The 20,791-nt window shown below is 36.7% G+C and overlaps 1 protein-coding gene across 3 annotated transcripts; it reads left to right on the forward strand.

Moving 5' to 3' along the window:
* Nucleotides 1–127: 127 nt before the first annotated feature.
* On the forward strand, nucleotides 128–18,994 carry LOC146459580 (uncharacterized). Of its 3 annotated transcripts, XM_085089249.1 has the most exons (7): nucleotides 128–248; nucleotides 6,353–6,685; nucleotides 10,164–10,214; nucleotides 10,878–10,907; nucleotides 11,788–11,835; nucleotides 14,782–14,811; nucleotides 16,179–18,994. In XM_085089249.1, exons 2-7 carry the CDS (start codon nucleotides 6,607–6,609, stop codon nucleotides 16,688–16,690), a joined length of 750 nt encoding a protein of 249 aa, XP_084945375.1. In that variant the 5' UTR covers nucleotides 128–248; nucleotides 6,353–6,606; the 3' UTR covers nucleotides 16,691–18,994. The 3 variants fall into 3 exon arrangements, with proteins under 3 accessions (XP_084945375.1, XP_084945376.1, XP_084945377.1); XM_085089250.1 differs by lacking the exon at nucleotides 14,782–14,811 and having other exon boundaries at nucleotides 11,788–11,856; XM_085089251.1 differs by lacking the exon at nucleotides 14,782–14,811.
* The last annotated feature ends 1,797 nt before the right edge of the window (nucleotides 18,995–20,791 follow it).

Raw genomic sequence — 20,791 nt, forward strand, 5'->3', positions numbered from 1 at the left:
CCGTATTCTTACCCATCACAAGATCCAAAACCCAAAAAATTGAAGAGACCTTTTTCATTGGCTGGTAATCCACTCCTTTCCGATCACCATGGTGACGAGTAACACCGCTGTACCGGTGCACTGTGTGGTCGCGTTAGCGCAAAATGGACGTCGAAGGAGTGTATTTTGCATACATCAGGGACGAGGCGCCAAACTGTTGGGGTGTGCCTTTCTCCAAAACAGAATTTCATCCAAAATTCTTCCCAATGGTAAGGCAACATGAGACATTATCTTTTTATGGATATATTTTGTTACAGTGTTACATTAACTGGTTTTTTCGCCGAGTTGTCTGTTCTCCAACGCAGATGATAGTGATGAATCAGCTGCACTAAATTGAAATAATGCTGAGCAAATCCCGAATTAACTATTACTATACTACAGAAGAAAAACACAAAAATTTCCCGTTCTTTAAGCGTGAGCACGGCGAACTCGACGTTGGCGAAACTACTCGTTGGCGAAAAAAACCGTAACCCTCGTTACAGTTATCAGGGCTTGAACAATCGATGAAACCGATGATCGGAAAATCAATCGATCAATCGATGACAATCGATGCCAATTAATCGATTGATATTGATAATCGATGAACAATCGATGCACGGGTTTTTTGTGATTATCGATTTCAGCGATTATCAATTTTTATCGATTATCAACGCCAATCGATCAGATAATTGACATCGATTGTCATCGATTGTCATCGATTGGTTCTCATTTTTGATGCGTTTTATTTTCAGTCAAGATTTACAAAAAGAATCTGAGTCCAAACTATGGCCTATAGTTCTCTTGTGACCGGTCATAACTGTGTTTCGGACAGAGGCTGTACATGTTGTGTTGTTGGCTTTTTTCCGCGCAGCTCTAAGTTTCTCGATATGGTCTCTTTTTTTCCAGCTTTTACTATACGGCTCACCCATTTAAGCCTGCATGCAGTAAACTTTATTCATTTTTTACCCTGTTTACTTTATGCACCTCTGTTGTGACAAAGAAGTAATAAAGTGATTACCGAAGCCTATTCACGTTTATTCTGGTTTATTTTATACAATTCAGTATAATTACATCACCCACCATTCAGAGCTCACTCATCTCCAGTCGCATCTGCATACAAACAATCCGGTGAACTAATTCAAATCTGAAACATTTGTGCGTACTGCGAGAGCGTATACGTACATGCTGGAACGTGTGGAATACCGAAATTTTTTTTTTTAACACCAATTGATGACAATCGATGAGTTGCGACCACTTTTGTGTGATTATCGATTGGTCATCGATTGGCCGATGCCAATCGATGCCAATTAACTAACAAGGCATCGATTGTCATCGATTCATCGATTGATTTTCCGATCATCGGTTTCATCGATTGTTCAAGCCCTCAGTTATGTAGCGCGTTTTTAAATCTCGTTATAGTTTACAGTGTACTGGTGGCATGTGTAGCGTACGGTTCAGTTATTCACCCTGACGAAGTTAAGGCCGGGTTATTCTGGTCGAAATGTAGGTGGCAGAAGAATTTATGTCTAGATCTAAATGTACTTATTAAAGGTCTTTGAACTGTTTTCACGAGGGAACAGACATATTGTGATTTATTATTCAACACATTGTGATATGGTCATTGCGAGCTCAATATATGTCGTCCGCACACAACAGATATCCTGCGATATACGTAGTTTTCATGCGTCCGGGAGAAAAATGGCAGAGCGCTTTCAAAAAGTAACGACCTCGGAAGAACACCAAACTATAAATAACGATGTTTTATACTGAACACAACAAAGACAACCAAGTTTGCTGTTAAGAATTGTAATCGTTTGTACAAAATCTTTTACTGCTTACCTTTCTATTTATGAACTGGCAAATTAAGCTTACAGTTCAGCAAAAACGTACGTTAAAGTATTGTTTTCGCTACACTTTTGGATTGTCCCGTATTCTGGGGCTCAGAAATTACAAACAGTGGATGTATTTCCTTAGATTGGTTCTCGCAACCGTTAAACAGAGATCTCGACTCGTCTTGAAGAGATGGAGAAAACCACCTGAGAAAATCCGAGCTCGCACTGAAGTGCCTCGAGAAATTTTAGCTTTCTGGCAGACAAAAAGATAGACGGTGTACAAAGTAATTATTCTTAGAAACATCAGATCTAGACCCACTTGAAAAACCATTTAGTTTCATAAAAGATCCAGAGTTCTTGCAAGCAACAAGGCACTAGATGCGTTTGTCAAAACACTGAGGAAAGATCGTGAAATTGCTTGCGTAGTAAACAAAGAATCACTCACCTGAGAAATCGTTGAAAAGCTTTTCCAGTCTTTTAGCTCGGCCCAGCTGACACAGCAAATTCTTGGCAGCTTTTGAGGCTAGAAATTTGTAGAAAATTTTGCCGGAGCGATTGGCACACAAGACGAGTACTCAATTTTTTAACTTGATGCAAAACGCTCTCGATTTCATTCAAACTTGAACAAAGCTGCCACTTTCATTCATCCTGGTCAGCACGCGGGAAAATGTTACAAGTTTCTTTTTTCTGTTTTTTTTTTTTTTTTTTTTTTTTTTTTGACAAATTAGATCGCCTTCAGCTTTTCTGCTATAAACCCGTCTGTGCCAGCGGTTCGTGTTCTGCAGTCTATTTATTTTATTTATTTTTAACCGCGCGGGGCATGAGCCCCAGCGGTTCGTGTTCTGCAAGCCGTGTATTTTGTTTTTTAGTTTTGTCGGTTAATCAGGGCCCGGGCCTCTACCTCGGCCAACAATGGTTGGGCTTTGGTTCTAGCAATTGTTAATTTAATTTGATTAAGATATTCATATTAATTTATTAATTACTAGTGTCAGTCAATAGTTAGCTGTGTGAGGGGGTAGGGGGTGTGGAACATTTGACCATACGCACTAAGAAAAACAAGTCGTGGATCTACGTTACTTTTAATTTTTAATTATGAGAACAGGCATATATTTGTTTCAAGAGAGCATCTGCTTTCCTTGTGGTAGTATTTATTCTAGAACAAGATGTTTTTACCTCTACGCATGCGCATAACGTTGGTCCACGTTCTCAGCTGTATCCCAGTGTTGTTTCTCTAAAAGGTGAGTTCAACAGGTTTTGGGATTTTCAAGTCTCCAAGAAGTGAAGTATTTATTTTTGCTGCTCAGAGAAACAGCTTCCATCGCAAAGTAAATACAGTTTCAAACCTTTATTCATAATTATATATGCAAAACTTTCCAACGTGAATTTTCACACGGCCGTGCTAAAAATAGCTGTGGATGCCTCAAACTGTGTGGCACGCTTGACTGAGCACCAGAGAAAATTCAGTGGGCAGTATTTTTCCTTTTGCTCAATATAACTGTTATTTTGCACGTGGTTTTATATTTTAAGTCGGGAATGTTTTTTATCTAATAGGAATATATCCTGTGTTTGTGTTTTTTAAACCGCCAATCCTTCTATTCGGGAATTCATAATTTATTGCCGAGTAATGCGACAATAGGAGCATGCCTTGGCACATTTTGATTACGTCATTGATAAGGGGAAAACCCCGCTCGTTCGATTTTGACGTGAGTCACGCATGCTCCAGATATATTTGTCATTCATGCAAGTACTTTTGCTAAAGCTACTTGTCAATATTTCGTTTAAGGTAAACAAGAAAAATTAAATTCCACGCGGTTCACCTTCCCTATAGAAGGTAGATCTTGTTTGTTCTATAAACACTGCAAATGTAGGTAAGATTTCCGCACAGCCCCATACATTATGCGATAGTTCGAATAGCAAAAGTAGGTTTCAAGCCTGGATTGGAAAAAAATTTCCACTTGATAAGGGACCAATCGTTTATTACGTTGGAGGGGGGGGGATGGTTTTTCAAAACATTTTGTGTTTCAATTTAACTGAACCCCCCCCCCCCCCCCCAAAAAAAAAAAATAAAAAATAAAAAAATATTGTCATGTAAAAATAAGACCCCACTTTTTAATTCTTATTTTAAAAAGTGTACCCTCCCCCCCGACCAGGCCATAATTCTCTCCTTTCTTTCTTACACATGCAGACTTTTTATTTTGTTTACATGGTAGCCTGTTCCAGGCTCTCAGATAGTTGAGGGCGTTTGTGAAAAAGCAGGGGATCAACATCGCTGCTAAGTTCAGCCAAATTTTTAGGCTCTTATTTAATGTGTTTAGCTGATTGTGGACATCATATGTAGCTATTCTCAATGAGCTTCACTGAATACTCTAGTAAATTTCTTTTTTTCTACCACACTCAAACCATAGCACAAAACACAGCGCTGTGTCTCGATGTCACTTGTTTCTCAAGACCAGTACCGCATAACAACAGTTGCAGAAGTTGTCATTGACATATTTCGTTAATTAGTAGTGTACCATCATCATCGCTACTTTTTCTTTACAAGAAACTGTTTTTTTTTTTCACAAGGCTGTAACGGGACTTCAGTGACGCTCAGTGGGACAAAAAATTGACGGTGAATGTGAATTTTGTTAGGGGGGTCCGGGGGCATGTTCCCCCGGGAAATTTTGAGTCTGAGCTCTCAGAAATGCCATTTCCTGCATTCTGAGTCACTTTCATGCTTCGTCAGTTTTTAAATATTATCAGTTAACAGCGAACTCCGAGAATTTTTCCTTTTTGAGTTATTTTCTTGAAAAATAACTATATGTCAGCGCAAGTGGGCTATGTGAAGTTTAGTTTTTCATTCATGTATGTTTCAGTGTATGTTTGTATGTCACACCAATCAGATTGGAGCTATTATCAAGGTCAAGAACCAATCAAATCGTTTCTTATAAAGTATGAATATTTGAGGCTTGAGATTCAATTTACGGCCATCTTTGTTATTTATATATAGTTGAGCGCTGTTGGACTCATTTCGCCATTTCTGAGGCTCGAAATGGCAGCCGACAACTTACGGTTATGGATTTCAAATAAACACCTGCCTGGAAATTTTTGTCGTGGCTTTAGATAATATTAGCAGATGAATTTAATTGCGGCTAGTTTTGAATAAAAGTACTGTCGGACTTTGAAAGTGTACCGAGGTTAGTAACAGTGGCTTCAATTTTGTCGGAAGCGAATTTTGTTCTCAAAAGGTATGTGCAGCTTGATATTCATTTGTGAGTTGTTTCAATTAGAACTGAGTATTGTTCGCCCAAAGTAACATGTAATAATTATTTCGAAGTAAAACTATTAATGTTTTCGTTTTAAACAACTTAGATTCAACGGATTCACAAGATCACGCAAAAATAAACACCAGCAGTGTCTTACGATGTCGAAGAAAATTCGTTGGCTTCTATTACAGTGCGGATAACATCAAGTTTGCATATTGTCGGTTTCTAAAGTGGGGTCGGCAGAATGTCGCAATATGTTTCAAGAACAAGTAAACAGCTGCGTTTCTCATATGAGGGATGCACTGGTATCAAAATAAATCACACATAGAAATGTTTTTTTTTGTTGTTGTTGTTTGTCAATTTAGATGTTTTAATGTCAAGACGCCCTGTTGTTTATATGGACAATTTTTTTTCTGAAAAACTGGCCAAATCTCAGTAAGAAAGGGGTTCTACTTATAGCCAAGTATTTGCGCCAAAAAATAATTATTGTAAGAGTGAAGATTCAATGTATACTCAACTATAAGCCGAGCAATTTTCAACAAACACTTCGCTCTTAGCCACAGAATTAATCCGCAATTCTTGTATAAAATAAGAAAAGCAAGATTTTGTCTAATTTTGACCGTATCACAAACTGACCAATCAGAAAAATAACTATAATATAATAATAACTGTCGGTCATCGGACAATGTCCCACCAAAATTTGCCAATGTCCGATGAAATCGCAACCTTGGTCGGACATTTTGTCCGGCCAAATTTTTGTTGCAACATTTGTCTATATCATTTACAAATAAAATTTGCCTTTTTTATACGCTACTCTTTCAAATGTACCTTTGTGGTTATGTCCGACCAAAATGGTGCCCTAGTCGGACACATGTCCTTTCAAGGTAAAAAATTTATTTGCAGCCCTGCTTTATGGAACGTTCTTCATGTAAGCCTCCGCATGATCACATGTATTTCTACTTATCTTTTTAAATTAGCTTTAAATATTTCTTAGATATGTATATATAAACAAATATTGTAGTGATTATTTTTAAATTTTATGGTAGATTTTTAGGTTATTTATTGTTGTAATGCACTTTTGATCACCTAGTATGTTAAAAAGCGCACTATAATAATTATTATTATTTTAAATTATATTATGAAAATCTTCAATAACAAATTAAATCAGCAGTACATGTACAGTGCAATAATTTATGGACAAGAATGCTATAAATCTTATTAAGTGAGCATAGGGTTTTATACCATTTCTTCTTATAGGGTCGTTTCTTCGGTTGCTGTCATTCCTTAGCATTTAATGAGCTATTCCTTTGGACAAGGAGTTTGCAAGCAAAAATGTTGGGCCTAAAAAACAAGAAGCCTACAAGTCATACGAACAGGCTTTCAGGCGACTTACAGATGATGCTCTTTTAGCCACAGTCACACTGGAAGGGGATACTAAAGAAAAATACTTAAATGTCAAAATTGCCAAAAATATCTTTCTTCCACTCCTTGGTCAAAATGGGTACTGTTTAATGAACAAGGAACATAAGTTCAAAGGAGTTCCAGGGTTGAAAACACCTGCCGATTGCAAAGTGGGTGGACTTTGGATAGGTAGGTACACCACTGCTTTGTTTATCACCAACTGAAGCTTCTTGTAAATATCTAGCCTACATAGCTGGCTGTTTCATTGTTTTATTCAACACTGAACTCAATACAATATCATCATGGTCCATTACTGTGATTTTTAATTCGCTAAATCCATGGTAGTTCCTCAGTATGATGACTGTCTACTTTGGAATGGAACCGGTCCATGAACTTTATACGAGCAAACTCTATCTATGGAGTTTGAAATGCTTACTACCATTTGCGCTCAGCCGTGAAGCCTGACCGTTTCTTCACACATGTTTACTTTTCAAAGCTGACAGTTTCCCAGACAACTGTGGTGACTAAACAAATGGAAATGTTCCTTTGGAGCATGGAACTGTGCATGTTTGTCAAACAAACATTGCATGTTTTGATCACCTAGGTTTGCGCGACAGGAGAGATTCATCAATCTGTAGTACTTTACATGTATATTCGTTCATCCGTGTTACAGATATGTCCGAGTTAGTTTAAATCAATTAAGGTAATCTATGACTATTACCGTATTTTCTCGATTAAACGCCAGACCCCGAGTAAACGCCGGGTCAAAACTGCTAATTTTTAAATAAACGCCGGGGCGTTTGTTCGAGGTCCCGGCGTTTAATTTAGGTCACGGCGTTTATTTGCGTCGAGCCAACAACTACAGATATTCACTAGAAAAGCACTTCTATGGCACGTTCTGTACGGTATACTGCTTTAATTTGTTATTTTAATAAATGCTTAACAAACAAGTCTGGCGTAACATTAACTACGATGTATGCTGTACACCAAAACAAAATTGAAAATATATAGCAATGTTCACGTTCCTGTTGTTATGGCTGACGCACTCTCTTTCTTTTGTTGTAGTGCTAGCTGTCTTTAAAATTGCGAGGATCCCTCCAGGGTTTGTTTATTAGTTGTTTTAGCCTTGTCAAAAAATGATGAAAATTTTACTTCATTAATAAACGCCGGACCCCGATTAAACGCCGGGTTCAAAAAAATGCTGGGTCCGTAAGGCCAAGTTTTAAATAAACGCCGGGGGCGTTTAATTGGGAAAATACGGTATTTTTTTTTTCTTAATGAAATCTTGAAGTGATAAAAGCTTTTGAAGCAAATTTGTAGCTGTTTTCTTTTGATTAATGCTGGGCTATGTAACATAAAGTGATTTGAAGCTGCCGTGTAATGGTGGGACACAAGAAAAACTGGAGTCAATCAGTCAGCGTGTTGATTTAAGATTACCTGAGAGTAATCGCTAAATATAAACTAAAATATAACCAATGGGCAGACCTCAGTGTGACATTTATTTATTAAGGTAGTAGAACTGGTCTAAGGTCAAAAATAAACCATACCTAAAAATTCAGTTTTTCAAAAGATATTTATGAGTTAAGAACAAATGCAAGAGATGAGGGTTTGTTTTAAGCTAGGAGCGGAGAAAATAAAGGCCGAAGTTGGTTGCTACGAGCGCCTTTTTGCGATGTTAATAATTAGCGGTCTGCAATCCGAGTCGATATGACATCGCGTTGACAGCTATTTTACATGAATTCAGTTTTCGTCATACAATCCTGCCTTCACAGTTCTAGCGAGATTGTAGGGAAAAGTGGGAATATTTCTTTGGTACAACATCTTCCCTTTTAACTCCTGGACATTTCCTAATTCCAATGCTTTGTTTAGCCCTTCAAAGTCTACGAGGAAGCTGTTTTGATATCTGACCCTCGCTGAGTCAAAGCCAAAACGCAGCATGAAGTCTCTTTCGCTACAGCGTTGCTATGCGTTTCGCAATTGTTTACGCCGCCATGTTTTCTTACGACAGCAATTGGAAAAATCCCTAGATTTTGCGTAGCAATTGTGTTAATGCTCCCATGGACACATTGAACAGGGGTCTACCTATGAGAATTCAATATGGTGTAGCAAAAAACAAGCATTCGAGGGCGAATTTTGCTGATTAAAATTGCTTATTTCGCTGCTGTGACAGACAACGTAGAAAGGTACCTGCAATTAAACGGTGTAGAATTATCAGATCTCCGTAAAATTTGCACCGTTTGTTTGTGTTATGTTGGGGAAACGTTGTTTAAATACCCGGTATGAACGAGACATTTAAGTCAAAATTATGGTTGTTCAAAGTTGAAGGACACATAAAAATATATCTAACCCTATATCTTCGTAAATAAATACCAGCATACCCCGTATTTTAAGGTGATTAGATGTTTTTGTCATAAATCAGCCCCAAATTAAATTATTTCCGTAACTATCAAAGGAAAACAGTAAACCGGCAATCTCTAGTTTTATGAGCCCGCAATTAATTTCCAAATTCACACCTAAGGTGTGAAAATTGACACCTCAGACATAGATTTAGTAAGCCTATGTAGTTTTTATTTCGAAAAGTCCTTGTACATCTGTGAAATTTATTCTCAAAACGGACCTGTTTATAGCAGTTCTACCACCTTAAATTATGTAAAGAAAATTTATTTTCATATAAAGAGAAGCCCAAGTACATGCAATTATGAATCTAGTTGTTCCTGAAATACTACATGCTACTGGAGAAATAAGAATTATGCAAATCAGGGAAAAACATGGCAGGCGCTTGTTGCACTAGCCTCCCACACAGTCGTTTTTAGAGGCTAGCAAAACACTTTAGCCCCTAAAAGTGACTGCATAGGAGGCTATTGCCACTCTATCTAGATCTCTCATTTTTTGCATTGCATGCTAGGAAAAAATAGACACTGCTTGCTCGCTTGTGGCTGTTTACACTGTCTGTGATCATATTACGTTCAAAAAGTGAAAAGGTAGTGAAATGTTTCCTTAGACAAAGTACTGTGGAGTCCTGATTTCTCGAACCCTTAATTTCTTTTTATACTCCTTATAACTCGAAGCAAAAGTCGTTTCTCTTCTTTAGTCAAAGACTGCATTTTTACCCTCGATTCCTCGAACCAATTTTTGTTTCCCTTGGAGGTTAGAAAAATCGGGATTCCACTGTAATAGAAAAGTAAAAGGTGTAGCACATTGTCACATTTGAGACATAAATTATCTTCTTTTCTTTTACAACAACTGTAATTTTTCATGCAGAATAATTGTTCAACACACCAAGAGCAATATATTTTTTGCGTCGAGCCATGGCCCATACAGGGAGCTTATCTTAAGTAACTAGGAGTATTTTACTTCCCCCTGGATGGAAAGCTAGTCCATCACAGGGTTCCCCTTTACCATTATTTTGCTGGTACACATTTGTGCCTCGGGTGGAGTCTAAGCACTGTGAAAGTAGATATCTTGCCCAAGAAAACAACACAATGATCCAGGCCAGGGCTTGAACTTGGACTGTACGATTCAGAGTTCAGTAATTACAAGATGACTAAAAAAAAACATAAAAATTACATCGTAAAACCCTAAGATGAATAAATAAATAAATAAATAAATAAATATGATAGCCAGTTACATGACTGTATACTTAAATTAGTAACATTTATCCTTATAGGTTATGAAGGTGCATTATTTGGAGAACCAGACTGGTTTGCTTGTCCAAGAGGTATGTCAGTGTTAAAAAACTCAAACTTATTGCCTGTTTACCTGAGGCAACTAAAAAATTAAGCTTTCAATGGTAGACTTTGAATTTATATTTTTCATAAGAAATTGATTTCAAGCTTGTTGGCCTTGCTGAATTTGTTCAGCATCAATTTTTCACATGAAGCAAAGTTATGTCATTGAATAACGGAAAAAAGTTGTGTTGAAGAAACTTGTTTGCATTTAACCTTTTGGAACTGTTTTCTTCACCCCAAGCATCATTTCTTCATCAATTTGTTATGGGCCTGGACCTTCTATACAATGTACTTGCAGGAAAGATGTAGAGTGTAACCACCTTTCCATCCATGATGAAAATTGTTCAACTAGATTTGTACACACCAGGCTACTCCCCCTGTTGCATGACAACTCTAACTTAGCCCCACACCACCAAGATAATTAATCCCCGCACTTCTAGCTTTGCCTGGATCTTCAAGTCACATATTACTCAATAGACATCTAGATACAGTAGTCACTAAAGAAGGCAATATAATAATGTGTAACCATGTGTCCTCAGGCATTGCATCTATCTACATGTATCTATCTGGTAACCAAGCAAATAGTGGTCTATTTGAAGGAGGAGTTTACTTTATACAAGTCATGTATAGACTTTAAATATTTATTATTGCAGATTCTGAAGATTGTTGTGTTGCTGGAATAGGTAAATACAGTGATTACTTTCCTGAAAATAGAGGGACCACACTGTCTAGGACTCTTAAGTTTTACAATAATTAATAATAATTTACATTTGTAAAGCGCTAAAATTATAAAATATTCTGAAGCTCTTTACAGCATATTAACTAAAAGTATCAAAACGATTAAACGATAAAATATTAAAAATATTAAAAACATTAAAAATGTTAAAAATATTAAAAATGTTATAAATGTAAAAAAAAAAAAATATATATATATATATATATATTAAAACAAATTGTAAGCCAGCTTGAATAGATGCGTCTTGACACATTGCAATAAAGATGTGCAGTATCAGCTTGGTAGACATGCAGAGAACACTGTGGACTGGAGGGACAGGTTTAGGCTGTGAAACCACTTGAAACAATGATAAGTTACATTTTGTATGACCTTTATAACTTACAACACTTGAAAATCAGTATATGATTTTTTTATAATACTCTTTCTGTTAAAATGAAGCACGGGGAGGGGCATCTTCTGTGTCATAGTCTTCAACTTTGGGGAAAAGTAGTTGAATTTTGTAAAAGGTAAGGGAAAGTCTTAGATGTTGTCAAAGTGAATGAAAAGTCAGGAAACTTAAATTTTTCAACTCACATTTTTTCCTGGAGATTATGAAAATGTATTTTCCTGTATATTGATTTGTTTTTAATTATTTATTTTTCATTGTATTATGATTCTATCTTTGTTTGTGTGGCAGAAAATAGAAATGAAATTGACAGTCATTTTGTTTTGGAATTAAATGTTGTGTAAAGTGGTTGATTTTGATATTCTTTCAGTAGTGCATGCAGGTGCAGTAGTGTTGGTCAGTGATTTTGATTGAATGCCTTTTTTATTATTTTTCTCCTAAGGTGCTATAGAGGCAGAACCCAAGGATGATGATGACGATGATGATAATGGTAAGTATACTAGACATTATTGTGAGTAAACTTTACAAAAAATACAAAGTGAAAATCACTAAATAAATTAAAATCAAGTGAACTGTGTCTACACTTGAACCTTGATTACCTCCTTTATCCAGACTTTTTGATTATGGGGACTTTTTCAGTGGTCCCATTTTTTTTTATGAAAACTAATAAGTCATGATGAAGCTCTGAAGCTATCATATGTTTTACATGCATTTGAAAGTGCAATTTAAGCAGAATTTTATTTGCTTTCGCAGAGTAAAAAGACGGCCGGCACACACTGTTAGTGACAAAAAGCATTTCATATTACTTAAATGAAATATGATTCGCTTAGACTTGCTCACTGCTTTTCATTTATGGAAAACTAATTTATCCAAGTGGAAGCAAAAAAAAATTGTTATCTGTTTTCATGGGGTGAAGGATAAAGAAAGTTTCATGGCAGAACAAACAAGGAAACTTCCCCACTTGCTTTATTCACCATTTGGACCAAAAATATAATTTTAAGATACAGAAAAAATTATTATCAGAATTGTTTTATCAATCAACTGTTGAGACTATGGAAACACCACAAAAAAGCCAACTAAAAACCATGAAAAACGTGCTGTAAGAGTTGTTCAGCATTTTCACTATTTTTCATGATTGTTTTGAATGATCTAAATCCTTACATGTACTATAATTTTAATATGTTTATATTTACTGCGAAACACTTGGAATGTATGCCATTTGTTGTTAACAACTGCATTGCTAGGGAGATTTGGATGCCTGAGACATCCAGGAGCTTCTCAGGCCACTATTGGCTACCAGCTTTTAGATGAGGACTGCTCTCATGGCTGGCAGCAGCCATGAGCCCCCACGTAGTAAGGGAAACAGGCATCTCTTAGACTGTCAAATCAGTAGCAAGAGGGAGGGAAGGGGTGGCAAAAGAACTGCCTGGGCGATAAGTTGCCACGCTAAAGCAAAGGCAAATGTCAGAGAAAACCCTTCCTGTACAAACTTACCCTTAGGCTATGTAATCCACAAGCACATTTAGTTTGACAAATGCAGATATGTGCCGACACTGCTGACTATTAGGGAATGCAAGAGTTCTTTGTTGTTAAAGTTCTCTGTGTAAGGTTGCTGAACACAGTTCATAATACCTGCACCGCATTTGCCATCTTTTTAAAAATGGCTAATCCATCGGTCACCAAATTTATCAGACATCAGTTAAAAGGATAAACTTTCTTATTTTGATAGCTAAGGTGGCGTGTTTGTCATTGCCATGGTAACATGACTGGAGGAAATCAGGTTTTATTTATTCACCGAAAATTGAGTCAATAGATTTTTTCATCATTTGGCTGAAACAAACTAGTCACTTACAATATATACACATGTTAACACTGTGAAAACTGTATTTTAACAGACAGATTTTCAGCTATCTGTTGTTGAAGGACAATTTGATTATTTAAAATTTTCTTTGTTAAACTACAAATATCTGTTATCTTCACTTACTAGCCGCTTTATAAAGTATCTCCCTGCCAAATTTTATGAAATTCTATCGAGTGGTTCCTGAGCAACACTTGCGTTTCCGAGAAAGTTGATGTGGTTCAAAAGTCATGAAATCAATCTATTTTCAATTTTGTGTTTAATTATGCATGCACTGCATTCAGTTGGGTTCTCATAGCAATGGCAAAAATCCTGCAAAATTCCTGGATTTTTGGCTTCTTGAAACTTGTTTATGTAGTATTCTATAAGAACACTAAAACCTACAACAGTGTGTCATTTTAGGAATGAAAATAACACATATGGAACAGGTATTGGACAAATAAATTGTCACCATGGTTGATTTTTGCAATCTTTGAGTGCGCGCTGCCTCACATCAGCACAAGCATGTGCAAAAAAAACTATATTCAGCCTCCTTAAGATCCTTAAGTTTCTGCTTTTGATGTCATTACACCACTATCCCAAGGCCCCCACCTTGTGCGGTTTTGAACCAAACCGGACCTGAAGTGAAATTTTGGCATTTAGGCTAAAACGCGGCGAAAAAAAAAATATCAATTAGAATCGATCTAGCAAATGAAAAAAAAAATCTGTCTGCCGAGCTTAGACTCATAGGGAATCTAGTAGGACTTTCATGCGTGTGCGCTGTGAGTGCGCGCTTATGACGCAATAATTTGTGCGCAGTAAGGATGCGCAATGCAAAACAGAGGAATTACCTTAAAATAGCAAAAATATGACATTTTCCCCTTTTGCAAAAAATCTGTCTTACAGATTTTTGTTTATTTTTTGCATCCATGGGTGTTCAAGCAAAGGCAATTTCTAGTTTATGAAATTTTTAAGGTAGGGTCATATGGGTGGATTTTGAGAAAAATGCTATTGAAACTGCTAGCTCCCAGTCCCCCCTTAAAGCACTTGGTTGCTTATTTTAACTATCTTTAGCGCCTGTATGGTTGAAATGTTTCATATGATGGTTATATACTGTAACAAACAGTAATACGAAACAGGGAAAGACATGTTTTAGCATTTTTAAAAAAAGTTCAAAGTTGGGAAATTTTATCCCTTAAAACTGTAGTAAGCCACTTGAATTGCATTTTACTGCATTAAAAAAAGGGGTTTTTGGCATTTTCAGTGGGAAATAACCTGTTTTATTTGGGTTTGTTTTTGTCTCACTCAGTGCTCAAAACTAGGCAAAAATTCTGGTTGTCCTCATGGCAAATGTCAGACAATTTCAGTCTTTATTTTCCTGGTTGCCTGGTTGTTGTTGTTTTTTTTCACCATATATATACCTGTAGGTTCTTGTGAGAAACTAAACCGGCTACATAAAGTTTTTGCATGTACATGTATATCTTTGTTGGCCCTGATTGCAGGTTAACTGTTGATATTCCAAAAGCTCCTTGTTACATGCATTTTCTCTTTTTTGTTATATTATGAATTATAAATCCGTTTTATTGATTCTTTCAACAGGACCTGCGGCTAAAAGGTGCAAAGGATCAGGTAAAACTGTTTTGTTATAATTTAGCATAAATAGATTACTTAATGGTTTTATATAGTCAGGGGCGTAACGGATTACTCGACATGAGCAATTTGCAATAATTATGGTAATGCATGCACCTTAAGAAAGTGAGGCCACCTAAGCGGCTTTTTACATGGAGGTGGGTAACCTACCTAGCCGGGTCGAAAAATAAGTTGCGTTAACATGCAATCTTATCACCCCGGGGTCCTGGCTAACCTTTTTTGTGGCCAATAAGCATGTTAACATTCACGTTGACATTGTTGCTTACTTATAAAGAAACCCACATTTCTTGACGAGGTGTGTGCAGGTAAAAAATTTTCCAGAGACAGAATTCAGTCGAATGACAACATGCTGTATACAGGTCGGCTCAATGGCATACGTTAGCCACTGCCATCAAAAGTCCCAAAAGAGAATCTGAAACAATTGATGACATGCCGTTGCAGCGCGTAATCACGCAGGAACGTACAGTCCAGCGTTATAATCAAACAAGAGACTTGTATGATTTACATCAACATAGATGTGGTGGAGTGCCAGAGAGGAAAAGATCTTCCAAGATTTTGGACATTTTTCTTATTCAGAAAACAAGCACATTGTTAGTCACAGCCTGCCAATATTTTGGAAGCGGTACCTAACAAAAGTTGCTGATCAGGAGAGACGTGATAGCTCATGAATTCTGCTTCAAGTGCAACCGTTGAAAGGGCATTCACGATGCCAAGAAGGGTGAAAACATCGGCTGTGGTCGTTAGGACAGAAATAACTTTAGTTAGCTTCCAATCAGTACTGTGACCTCTTTTCTGATCAAACTAACTATTGTTAGGAATAAACACCTTTATGATCCAAAACGATGGATGAGCGCGGCCAACATGGATAACCATAGTTGCGTGTTCTTTTGTTACACAACGACACGCCTATTCAGCAGTTAGTTTTTATCAGTGATGTTAACTGCGCACATTTAAATTCATTGCAGTACTACACTTGAGGTGGCTGTATTTTATATCAAAAATGTTTTTTTCCTTCGCCTGTTGTTTTTCACACTTGTTTGCTGGTTTTGAATATTTATGTTGATCCGCATGTGCTCCCTCTCGCACGTGCGAAAAACTAAGCATTGGGATTGGTTGTATGTTTGCACACTAAGGTTTAACCCATGAAGCCTGCTTAGGTATAACTTTAGTTAGCTTGTATTGTTTTGGATCATCAGTGTGTAAATTTTCTAACTATAGTTAGAAAAGAAAGGCGCACGTATTAAACCTACGGCATTTGAATTAGCCCCCCCACCCCCCAATTGAAAATATGGTCCGTGGTCCCTGATAGTGTAAATGATTTAATATATTTTTTTTGTTTTAAAAAGATGATTCTCCTGGTAATAGTGCTGCAGAAGAAGCTAGTGGATCAAACAAGTTGTCACCAGGCAAGAATGTAGCAGGGGAAGGGAAAAAAGGGACAGGCATGTCATCCACATCACAAGCCATAGCAGCATGTATAGCATTTTCTTTTGTTTATCATAGCCGCCACCCTAATTTAACTTTAATACCTACAATATTAGCTAGCAATGAGGGTTTTGTGGTGTTCCTTTACAATTCTGAGAAAGATGTTCTCCTAAAGTGTGGTTTGCCTTGGAGGCAAAAGTACTTGTTAGTTTTGTGGGCTGTATTGAACCACCAATTATTTCTCAACTCAGCAAAGGTGAATGAACAATTGAAATTTGGATATCATAAGAATGAAGGAAGGTATACTTTAAAGAAGGTAGCACCCCAAGATATGAGGTATATGGTTGATCATCTCCAGCGCCCTGTGTCGGCATTCCAACATCTTTTACATGCTGACACTTTCGATTTAAGAAGTGGCGAATGGCCAGCTTGAACAGAAATGTTGTGTTGCTTTTAAGTAGCAGTCACAAATTTTGACGTGTTAAGCTTGTCAATGGTACAGTGTCTGAGGCAAGGCATGGGGTTAGTTGAAGGAGGGCTAAGTTGAAGGAGGGCTTATAGTTCATTACCATAGATGCCTGTTAAGGCACCTAAATATACAGTACTGCTTACTAAAAGCTATACTTAATGCCAAGTGGGGCATATTGCTCCTTGTAAATAGCTGGTTTCGTAAAAGAAATGTTCTAGTCAGAGTAAAACAATTTCCAAAACGTTTCTTTGAAAGTCATGCAAGAAACTATTTAGTTTACTTAGTAACATCTTCATCAGGAAAACCCTTATTTGAAAGGTTTTTCCTGAATTTATAGTTAAGAATTTCCAAAAGATGTTGTGATCAATCATAACGCTTACTATATTTACTCGAATAAGCGCCGTGGCGCTTATTAAATATTTTCCTCCTCTAATGTGGCACTTATTCAAGGGCAGCGCTCATTTAAAAAGTGGAAACAAAGAAGCAATATTTCCTTTTAGGTCAACAGTATATTTGTATGTATTCAAAAAATATAACAGTAACTAACAGAAGTGTCTTTTGATGGTCCCAATTTGTCTCTTCTGGCAGTTTTAAATCGTTTTATGGACAGTGGTGTCTTTACTCAACTTAGATCTCACCATCCCCTTGATGCTGTTTAGAGTTGCATTGTATTGTTTTTGTAGATCTATGGAGATCTTTCAATAAGCGCCACATCAGGATATAATTAACCCCAGGGGTTAGTTGAAGGGGCTTATTGCTCATTGCCATAAACACCTGTAAAGGCACGTGCATATATTACTGCTATGCTGGATACCTAGTGGGGCATATTGCTCCTTGTAAATAGCTGGCTTCATGAAAAATGTTCAAAGCAATTTCCATAACCTTTCTTTGAAAGTCAAGAAAGTATTACTTTTTTCCTGATTATATTGATCAATCAAATCACCTAAATTAGGATATAATATGGGTTAGTTGGAGGGGCTTATTGCTCATTACAGTAAAGTACATATCACATGAAAAATTTTTGTTGCTTATTTGAAAGGCTTTTCAATGTCAAGTTTAATGGCGTTTTCTTTTTTGGAATAGATTTTTGTGTTTTGAAGATATTGACGTTTTGTATTATGCAAATAGGCAACATGATAATGTCACATTTTTTACTATTTCAAAATGCGTAAATACTGATTCAAAAATATCTCTAGTGGTTTGGTACTCTTTGAACTTGGCACAAGAGTTTCAAATCAAACAGGGAACAAAATGAGTCCAGTACCTTGGTTGTCATGGCAACCTACTTTGCTCCAGTCCCTTTCCATCTCTTAAACAAATATCTCAACTTTCAACCTCACAAAGTGAGAGAGAGGGTCCTGATACTTCCCATATTGCCTAAAAGATTCCTGAATAGATTTTTTGGAGTAGACGATTTTTGTTCTAAAAAAAAACTGGGAATTTCAGTTTATATTTTGAAAAGGGCCAGTAACAAAAGTATTGTCACGGCAACAGCATGACAGGCATCATTTTGCTCCCCTTTTGACTTTGAATGATGGTGCCAAGTTTGAAGATCACTCCAGAAATATTTTCAGAGATATTGAATCAGTATTTGCGCATTTTTGAATAGTCAATATTATGACATCTTCATGTTTGCTTATTTGCATTGGCATTTCTACATTGTAAAGCCTTTCAAATAAGCAACAAAAATTGTTCATGTCAAATGCAATTTAAGGCACGTGTGTTTATTACTGTTATACTGTATACTGGTTTCATAAAAAAATGTTCAAAACAATTCCCCAAACTTTTCTTTGAAAGTCAAGAAAGTATTATTATTTACTTTATATCATCTTAATCAGGAAAGCCCTTTTTAAAAGGTTTTTCCTGATTATGTATAATTAGAATTTGCAAAACATGCTTGAATCAGTCGTAACACTTAAATTATTTAGGATATAATAATTAAGGGTTAGTTGAAGAGGGGCTCATTGCCCATTTATACCACAAAGGTCGGCACACACTAGGGGACTAATAGCAGGGACCAGTTGGTTAAAGCTTAAAGGTGGGGTATATTGCTTCTTGTTAATAGCTGGTTTTGTTTCCCTAAATTTCCTAAATTTTCCCGGTCAAATTCCCAAAAAAGTCCGGAGTTTCCATTGGCAAAACTCCTGTAAAAAGGCAAAACATTTTCCCATGGAGCGCTCTTCCCCAAAATACAGGGACTTTTATTTGAATCTGTCAATCAGTTCGCATGCGTGTAACATAACTTCCAGTGAAAGTTGACTTCCGGTTCACTCTTATCAATATTGTTAAAAAAAAAGGAACAGAAAATTTTCATTAAAATTGTTCCAAACAATTTCCAAACCTTTTCTGTGAAAAAAAGAAAAAAAATCAATATGATCTTTATCAGGAAAAACCATATTTGCAAGGTTAAGAATATTATACGTAGTTCATTACTTCTTGAGAATGTTTTTAAAACATCCATTTTCTGAGGGCCACTGCAATACATTAGCATGTTGATCCTATCAACAGTGATGTAAATACTTATTATTTTTAAATGAGTGAGAAGTTAAGAAATAGAGACCAGATGTATGAACATGTCTTGCCAGTTTACCTGATAAGATAATTTGATTTCTTTGCGAGCTATTTTAATCGCTTTAACCGAGAGTTGCATGTTACCCAAGCGTCTATAAAACTTTTAAAGTGATTCGGTTTTCTTGCAGCCAGGAAATAAATATTGTTTCCCACATGGCTAGACTACAACACATCAAGAACAATGTTTCCTTGTTAAATTTTTATTAGAATGCTAAGTCGCGACCTACATATTAAATACAACAGATACCTACATTCAACATAATGTCTTCTTTGAGTAGAATAAGTATCGTAAGTAGTGGTTTCCTTGGGCACTTTTTAATGTGCCGTGAACCAACTTATGAGGTTCTGTGACCAACTTATTAGGACCCTACAGTACACCTCATTCTGAAGGTTATTTTCAAAGAACTATGTACCTATGAGGAGTTTTTCTGCGGGGACCTGAAATGTCCCCATAATTTGAATTGAACAGACCCCACTTCGTTGGTGTGTTTCCATGTCCATGCCGGTCCCCATGAGTGTGCAGGGGTGAACCCAATTAAAAACAAACCTTGCCGACGCCAAGTCAGCATAATCGAATTATTTTGACATTTAATTTATGGGAAACCATGCGGGTTATAAACGTTTTATGCCAAGCCCATGACTTACTTTCCACTTATCTGGACGTATCTGTGATGAATTTTCCTATTGACCTAAAATCCTTCCATGCGATATTTTATTAGCAGGCAAACAGGGACAAGATTTATTGGTAATTTTCCAAAAGTAATTCAGTTATGTTCAGTGAGTAGGAAGTGTCATTTTCTTTGTTGAACCGCTAATGACTTCAGAGAAAATTATTTTTGGATTATCGACGGTAAATGAAAGAATGGCTAATTGAGTCAGACACCTGACATTACACGAATGCACTGTTGCGTTCTATACCAAATAAATACAGCTCCTTTCTTGTTACAATGATTCTGTGTGAAAATTTTAAGTAGTCTCTCGCACGAGCCAATTTTCAAGGCGGAACATCACCTTTTTTTTTTATCACAGAGCTGGTTTCACTTGAGTGTCGAGGCAATTTGCGTTAACAGTGCTTAGTGATTGGCTTTAAAAATTCGCGCCACTTTCTTAACCAATCAGAAGTAAAACCAAAACCAATCGTGACTTGCTCGCGCTAGCCTCCTACGACGACAGTCACGATTGGTTTTGGTTTTACTTCTGATTGGTTAAGAAAGTGGCGCGAATTTTTAAAGCCAATCACTAAGCACTGCGTGGGAGGCTACAAATTTAAGTGTCTTTTATCAATTTATGCTATTCATTAATCTTACGGGGATATCGTGTTGCAATTACACGAAGCGCGATTTTAGTGTCGTCACGCAACGCTCCTCCCCACAAACAGTCGATTTATTGGAAGCAGAAATGAGCTAGTAGAATAAAGGTTACTTTGAGAAAGCTGTTTCCAAACTTCTTTGAAGTTCAGTATGCTAATTTGCAACTTCTTCATCCTAAGGAGTT

The sequence above is a fragment of the Pavona decussata genome, unplaced genomic scaffold (assembly GCF_977016875.1).
Source record: "Pavona decussata unplaced genomic scaffold, jaPavDecu1.1 SCAFFOLD_218, whole genome shotgun sequence".
Lineage (NCBI taxonomy): Eukaryota > Metazoa > Cnidaria > Anthozoa > Scleractinia > Agariciidae > Pavona > Pavona decussata.

What these genes read in the sequence shown, in the direction of transcription:
- LOC146459580 (XM_085089249.1), top strand. Translation starts at nt 6,607, where the DNA reads ATGAACAAGGAACATAAGTTCAAAGGAGTTCCAGGGTTGAAAACACCT. An exon ending in TTGTTGTGTTGCTGGAATAG is followed by an intron (nt 10,908 to 11,787) that starts GTAAATACAGTG and finishes TTTTCTCCTAAG; the next exon opens with GTGCTATAGAGGCAGAACCC. An exon ending in TGATGACGATGATGATAATG is followed by an intron (nt 11,836 to 14,781) that starts GTAAGTATACTA and finishes TTCTTTCAACAG; the next exon opens with GACCTGCGGCTAAAAGGTGC.